Below are 7,385 nucleotides of genomic sequence, written 5' to 3'. Positions count from 1 at the left end.
GAAGTGCTTCCTTTTCACACTAATGTTTACACACACGACACAGAACAGTGTTTGCTTTCAGACGTCTGCTTGAATTAATTTCTTTTTTTATTATTATTAATTAAATTGAACTTTGTTGGTGTTACTTGTGTTGATAAATGAGCGTAGCGGCGTCACACGTTGGGCTGAGAAATAAAAGTAAAAGTGTTCCTTAGTTTTGGTGCATTCAGGGACTTTCTGAAAACTTTCAAAACAATGTAAAGATATTGATCACCTAGCAAAAACTATTAGTGGATCAGGTCACGCGTTCACATTTTTATTAAAATTATGATTTTAAATTCCAATTTATATTTAATAATAAATATAAAAATCAGAAATCTAAATTTATACTCGAATTTTCTAGTGTCTGTGAACGCGGCGTGTCACGTGACAGGCTGTGACAGCTCAGAGACGGAACTCCAACATGGCGGTGTGCATATCAGTGATAGCTAAAGAGGTAAGTGTCGTTTTTCATGGTAAATGTCTCATGTTTAATCCGCATACTGTTATTTTTACCTTACAGATGTCTGACTCCTTCTAGAATGATCTCTGAATCAACTGTCAGTTTCCGGTAAGAGACGGAAAACGCTCCGCAGGCTCAAAAACGCACCAACAACAGAGCTAACAGCGCTAGCATCGTTAGCTGCTGCTGCAGTTTAGTGGCTTTATGGTGGTTTTAAAGGACGTGGTGCTTCTAATGGAGTCACTGTGTATTGATTGTGTTTCTGTCCCTCGTCCCGTGTCCTTTCTCCAGAACTACCCGCTGTACATCCGCAGTGTGCCCACCCAGAACGAGCTGAAGTTCCACTACACCGTGCACACCTCCCTGGATGTGGTGGAGGAGAAGATCTCAGCTGTGGGCAAGTCCCTGGGAGACCAGAGGGAGCTGTACCTGGGGCTGCTCTACCCCACGGAAGACTACAAAGTGTATCCTCTGTTTAATCAGTGTACTCAGTTAGTACTAGTGCTTACAGTTTAATAAGATCATCTTCCTTTTCTGTTTGGTTGGACTCTGTCACGACTTGGCTCAAGTGGAGATCACACATGACTCATTACAGTTAAATACATGTATTTAAAGGTTCAGTGTGTAAGGTTTAGGTGAAAGGGATCTATTGGCAGAAATTTAATATAAAAAAATTGCTATTGGTGTTTTTACTAGTGTGTGATCATCTACTTTGTATGTATAGTTGTGTTGTTTACCCTAGAATCGGCCCTTTATATTTTTACATCTGGAGCGGGTTCTCTCTACAGAGGCCCCTGTGTTTTTTACAGTCATCCAAACTTGACAAACTAATCTCCTTTTCTGTTTTTATAACAACTGAAGGCGACCACAGGTTCAGCTGCAACATGCAACTTCACCACTAGATGTCACTTAATTCTACACACAGAAACTTTAAGTAACCCTAATTAAATATGCAGTCAGTTATCAGTAGTGTGGGTGTGCAAGAGTAAGGGAACATTTTACATGAATCTCAACAAAACCATGTAACCCAGAGAGGAGAGACTGACTGCCCAGGCACCAATACACCTATACATATAGATTGGCAGTCCCCCCCACTGGGCAACTGTTCAGATTGGCAAATAAACAGGAAATGGGCCTATGGTGCAGTCACAACCCCGCCTTAACAGTGAGGGCTCACCTGATCTAAATGAGTTAGCTACTTATCTGAGGGGCATACATGATCATATACATCTCTCATCCCAGAAGGAAATCCATGTAGAGTTGGATGCAGTTTGGTAAATTGAACATTGATTTTGTCTTCTTACGTTTATTTTGTTTAACGATCTTTAAAAAAAGAGGTATTTGTGGGAACTGGACATTTTGTATCCTTGACTTGTAAAATAGATATGGATATGTAACAAACTCCAAGGTGAAATTTGTTATCGTTGTGGACTCATCAAATACATCATTGCGGGACAATGAAATAAGAAGTGTAAGTTGATTCCATCGAGCACCAAAACAGTCAAGTGAGTTGTAATGTATGTGTCACATTGCTTATACAGTAGACCTCTTTATGCAAGTGCTGTATATAACACTTTATGCCCTAGGTCCTTACCAAGCCCTTACCAACAGATGTTTATTCAAATTGATACATTATCGAAAATAGATTTCAACATAGAGCTTTTGTTCTTTTATCACTACGATCAAGGCAAATCTGTAATCCTGCCCTTTTACAAAAATCTTACAATCAACATTTAATACAAAAGACTAGAAAGCCTGGATTTGTTGAGCGTGTATATCCACAGAACTTCTGACCACCATACATTACATGTTAATCTTTTGTGTAGTAATTCGAAATAACTGTCAGTTTAAAACAGTTTTATGAACATTCATCTTAATAAAAAACAACTGGTTGTTTTGAGTGATTCAGTGACTTTGTGATCGTTCTTTTCCAGATGTTCAGAAAATTGCACAACTCTTTCACCGATGTAATGTGCAACCCGTTTCACAATCCTGGGGACACCATTCAGTCCAAGTGAGTGTTGTCTTGCGAAACCTCTTTCTGTTTAGTGGTTTTTTTCAATACTTCTAATAGTTCTTGAACTCTTCCTCAGGGTCTTCGATGGAATTGTTTCAGGAATGATGGTGCCAACTGGCTGACGGCCCTTCCAACCCTTTCTGCTCTGTACATAATACCCCCCCCCCTCTTTTTCCTCCAAATTTGAAATGTATAACTATTAAATGTTGTTGTTGCACATCACCACGTGTGTTTCATTTGACCACAAGTGGAGCAACAGTTCATTGTTTTATTTATTCACTTACATAGCAAAAGAAACAGTTATACATGGGGAGGCTTTATACTTTACATTGCAGGCAGCGACACAAAACATTCAGTTTATAAAAAACATTTAGAGATGCAACTGCATAACGAAATGAGGATTGTCCATGCATTCACAGCAACTTAAGCTTATAGGCAACATTGCTGATCCCAGGTTTCCATTCTCCACTTCTGTAGTAACTGAAGACTGATGCAGGGGTTGAAAAGTCATTCTTGCTGTCCGTTCTGTGCCTGTCACATAATGCTTAACTCAGTAATGCCTGGAAATATTTGTCAAAATGATCATTTCTATGCACCCACTTGCGATGTTGGGTGTGGGGGGTGTTAGCGCTGCTGGGGGTAGTGTTGTCCACTCGACCCCTCCCCTAACTCCTCAGATGGTGGAGTGATAAGTAGAAGACATGGGTAACGTTTAGGCATCTGTTCGTGGTAGTCCATGTGTCCCCACTGTCTCTTCCCCACTGAAGGGCCTCCGTAATAGGGGTGGGGCGTTTGATGTGGTGGCCTGGTGGACTGGTACCGGAACCTGCCTCGTGAGCTGTTGTGATATCTGGGGGGACGGAAGCCTCTTCCTCGTCCTCTGGTGTGACCTCCTCTGTGTCCTCCCCTGTCTGTGGTGCTGATGCCTGGCATGTTGGTCCTTTTAGGCATCACCTGTGGGACAAAGGAAACGGGTTACAGTTTAGGGTGAATAAGGTTTCAAAAGACTTGCTATTCAACAGCAATTGAGCTATCCCTGGTCTACAGTTTGCCTAAAACTGAGCTATTGAAACTTATTTAGTGTTAAATGATTCTAGTTGGGTTAGGTTTTATTTTTGGTTAAGTTTTGCACTCATTTATATTTGTGTATTTGAATGAAGTACACTTAAAATCATGTAGTGTGATAAGGGTTGCAAAGGGGCGGAAATATTCCGGTAAATTTCAGGAAAGTTTCCATGGGAAGTTAAGCTCGGGAATTTTGAAAAAAAAAAAAAAATAAGCAAATTAAACGCTGAGCAATAAAAACATCATTCAAAACTCTATTTTAAAGATGTATGGCATGCAGCACACTGCATGTTGAGTTTCAACCCTCCACTGTGCATTCTTCCATCACATGCAAAGATAATTCCCAGCATCCTTCACTCTACAGCAGGGCTATTGAGGCCTGCTGTAGTGTGCCGGACTAGTCAGGTAAGTTTCAATGATATTACTCGGGAAAATATATTAGCATGCTGATTGAGGATTGTTCATCTGTTCATCTAGCCTATTTCCATTCATTTATCCATCAATTGTAAAATATGTTTACAGACGATTCCAATTGTTTGGCTAACTATTTATATCTCTGGCATTGCATCAGTGTTTTTGTACAAAGTTTTTTCTCATCTTATTCTACAGAACAATGCCACGTGCACTATCTCATGTGTGGAGACATTTCACCCCAAACAATGTAGAAGGAAAGGCTGTGTACATTTGCAAATACTGTGCAAAGACCTATGTTAAGAATGACACAATGATGCAAAGGCATATAGTCAAGTGCCCAAAGTTTCCTCAGGGCTCAAATCAGCCTATGACAAAACAAAATGTTTATATTTATGTCTGTATATGACAAGGTAAATACAGTTAGTATAAATGACCCACAACATTTCCAGTTTATTCCCGTTAATTCCCATTAATCCCTGTTAATTCCCGTTAATTCCCGTATATTCCCGTTAATTCCCATGGAAAGTTTCCAACTTTGAATATTCCCGGAATTTTGCAACCCTAAGTGTGATGCACCTCACCTTAAGGACTCTTCCTCTGAACAAGGTCTCATGCAAACCAATGGCACTCTGCACAGAGTCTTGCTCAGTGAACTCAATGTAGGCAAAGCTGAGCAAGAGGGAAGGGAAACGACACACAACAAATTAACTTGGATGTCAACACTTATAGACGTGTTCTACAGTGGCAAAAACTATTTTTTTTAAACTGCACAAGTTGCACCTACCCCTTGGGGTGGCCGGAGAAGCGGTCACACAGGATGGTCACTCGGTTCACAGGCCCACAGCCGTTAAAATGGATCTCTAACTCATCCGCAGTAGCTCCATAGTCTACCTGGGAGTTGTTCAACAGTGCGTCAGATCCCAGTTGTGACAAACCATGCACAGTATGACAAAGGATGTACATGTCTTACATTTCCTACATAGACTGATCTGTTGTCAGCGTCTATCCTCTCCTCAGGAGTCATGTTGTAGAACGGTCCTGGGGAAAAAACAAACTGGTTTATGCTCTGCTTGCAATATATGAAAAAGTAGCATCCAACTGCTGCAGGTGAAATAAACAGGGATTACTTAAACCAGCATTTCCATTTCTAGTGTCATCACTGACTAAACAAATCAGAATATCCTCCCTGATTGTATATTTCTGTTCTGAGGAGGAACCAAAAAGAGAGGAAGCGAAGGGTGAAATGGATATGGAGACGCACACAGGCAGAAAATAGCCACAGGCAACAAGGAGGACCCTTCTGCTTCTCTGGGGCTCACTGCTCCGTCTCATTGGGCAGTGATGAGGCACATGTGAGCGCTGGTCTGACCACGGTGAAGCGCCCCAGGTGTTGGCCAGATGGTGAGCGATGCGGTTACCTCACCTGCCTGGAGGCTGCGGTGCTGCACACCTTGCTAATCATACGCCGCCGAGGCTTCCCGGGTTCAGGACCAGTGTGAAGCTGTGCACCAAACAAACCGTGAGATGGTTAAGACTCTGTCTCACCAGGCCGAGGGCTGCTGGTCAGTAGCTGCATGTCCGGGGCGTCACACCTCTCCTCCTCCTTCATTCGCTCTGTCTCTTCCTCCATCTCCATCTCCTGAACCCTGGCCTTGATGGCCGCCAGCTCCTGAGAGAGAAGAACGTAAACAAGGCGTTAAAGCCACTGAATTAACGAAGTGCATTTCATCAGATAACTTGAAATGGCAGGTTAAAGTTTCTCGGAAGTGTTCATCCCCTTGTGAGTATACTACATCAGGTAGAGTACTGGAGTGTTTGTATTTGGTCGGGCCCTGCGCTGCAAGTATTTGGCTCTGTGTTTACTATTTACAACACATGTTGTCAAATTGATAGAAAATGTTTTGCATGTTTCGTTTATCAGCACTCTTACTTAAATGTTAGTGTGATGAGCTCTCAGGGCCACCGTACATTTGCCTTTTTTGACTGCATTGAGAAAGATCCTCAGTGCATCCTTATCGAAGTGAAATACTTGCACAATAGTTATTTTAATAATAATTATTTGTGCATCCGTCATGATGTCCGGCCATACGAGTGTCCTAGCCATCACCATAACCCGGCCACTGCCCACATGGAGGTGGTCTGGGATTTCCGGGTAAGAGATGGGAGACCAGGTTTCTGACCATCAGTCATTTCAGAGCCTTCACTGCACAAGACGCAAATCTATGAATCCCACCACGACTTCACCCTGGACATGCGGACATGATCCGGAGCACCTGACCGGCTCCATGACGACCATCCCTCCCGGCGTGCGGTGCGCTGCGGGACGTGTCTCACCCATGTCTGCTCGCAGTTTGATGCAACGCCAACACATTGTGTGCGGACATGTCGGTCCTCTCCTCCTCTCCTGTCCTCTCTCCTCCTCTCCTCGGACTTGCGTGACAAAACAAACCCATCCGGCCCCTGCACCTGCACCTCCTCCTCCTCCGACCCGCAGATACTCACCGGGTCCTCGGTGTAGTGCTCCTCGATGGACTCGCCCTCCTCCAGGTAGCCGTACTCCAGATGATGCTCCGCCATGCTCACTGCTCCAACATGGCATCTGCGAGGAGGAAGCACCGCAGCTCGCCCACCGACCACCGGAAACGTGTCCTGCGGGGAAGAGGGTGCTGCGGGACGCACCTGATCACGCACAGATAATAGACATCACCTGTGTGTGCGTGGCATGACGCGCCGCTTTGATTGACAGGCGGTGAGCACGTGAGCGAGCCGGAGGAGGGTGTCGCTCTCCCAGTGCCGCAGCAGAGGGGCCAGGGGGCCCGGGTGCCCCCCGCCCCAACCGCTCGGTGGCCGGTTCCCCACCCTGCCTCAGCAGCAGGAGTGAGTCGGTAATGGTAGAAATAGAAATGACCCAACCTGGTCCAAGACGCTGCTGCAAAAACCTTTAACTAAAGGGAAACCTAAAGAAGAAAGTTGTTTGGTTGTGTTTTAAAAGTGTTCTATTGGGTTTGGACTTTGTTGAGTTTTTTCTGAGGACTAACTTACAAACAGGGAGGCCCATGCAAACCACTGAGGCACGGAAGAGACAAAGATTCTTGATCCAAAGACCAGTTAAACCAAAACGGTTTACCCTTAACATGCAGACACAGAAATAAATAAATTGTAGAAATATATGAATTGATTAATGTATAAATGTGGAAATAAATAAATAATAGAAATAGATGAATAGCCTTTTTACCTCACCAAACTAGCTATTTTTCGGCATTATTTATGTATTTATTTTACTGAGTTATTTACCTTTTTCTTTCTTTATTTCTTGTCTATATACGTCTTTGATATTATTGGCGTGTTGATGACGCTTCTAGCACGACACGGATGCGTAACTGTAATACAAATATATTTCGGTATGAT

At 43.4% G+C, this 7,385-nt stretch overlaps 2 protein-coding genes across 2 annotated transcripts; one reads left to right on the top strand and one right to left on the bottom strand.

Annotated features, from left to right (window-relative positions):
- The first annotated feature begins 417 nt into the window (after positions 1-417).
- trappc2l (trafficking protein particle complex subunit 2L) lies at positions 418-2,720 on the top strand. Its single transcript, XM_061068940.1, has 5 exons — positions 418-475; positions 773-945; positions 1,865-1,952; positions 2,416-2,495; positions 2,575-2,720. The coding sequence occupies exons 1-5, from the start codon at positions 443-445 to the stop codon at positions 2,618-2,620; spliced, it is 420 nt and encodes a 139-aa protein (XP_060924923.1). The 5' UTR covers positions 418-442; the 3' UTR covers positions 2,621-2,720.
- A 402-nt stretch (positions 2,721-3,122) lies between these two features.
- pabpn1l (PABPN1 like, cytoplasmic) lies at positions 3,123-6,554 on the bottom strand. The gene is made up of 6 exons (XM_061068934.1): positions 6,480-6,554; positions 5,523-5,646; positions 4,948-5,015; positions 4,762-4,868; positions 4,559-4,646; positions 3,123-3,452 (listed from the first exon to the last, which is right to left on the bottom strand). Exons 1-6 carry the CDS (start codon positions 6,552-6,554, stop codon positions 3,123-3,125), a joined length of 792 nt encoding a protein of 263 aa, XP_060924917.1.
- Positions 6,555-7,385: the final 831 nt, after the last annotated feature.

This window comes from Limanda limanda, chromosome 3, assembly GCF_963576545.1.
Source record: "Limanda limanda chromosome 3, fLimLim1.1, whole genome shotgun sequence".
Classification (NCBI taxonomy): domain Eukaryota; kingdom Metazoa; phylum Chordata; class Actinopteri; order Pleuronectiformes; family Pleuronectidae; genus Limanda; species Limanda limanda.
Note: the sequence above shows the minus strand (reverse complement) of the source record. Positions and strands in the feature narration are given on the sequence as shown.

Bases quoted from the DNA above. Each gene is read 5' to 3' on its own strand.
- pabpn1l (XM_061068934.1), bottom strand. From the start codon at position 6,554: ATGGCGGAGCATCATCTGGAGTACGGCTACCTGGAGGAGGGCGAGTCC. The intron at 5,647-6,479 runs GTGAGTATCTGC...CTTCTCTCTCAG, and splicing joins AGCACTACACCGAGGACCCG to GAGCTGGCGGCCATCAAGGC. The intron at 3,453-4,558 runs GTGAGGTGCATC...TTTGTCCCACAG, and splicing joins TCAGAGGAAGAGTCCTTAAG to GTGATGCCTAAAAGGACCAA.
- trappc2l (XM_061068940.1), top strand. From the start codon at position 443: ATGGCGGTGTGCATATCAGTGATAGCTAAAGAG. The intron at 1,953-2,415 runs GTAAGTTGATTC...GTTCTTTTCCAG, and splicing joins GGGACAATGAAATAAGAAGT to ATGTTCAGAAAATTGCACAA. The intron at 2,496-2,574 runs GTGAGTGTTGTC...ACTCTTCCTCAG, and splicing joins GGGGACACCATTCAGTCCAA to GGTCTTCGATGGAATTGTTT.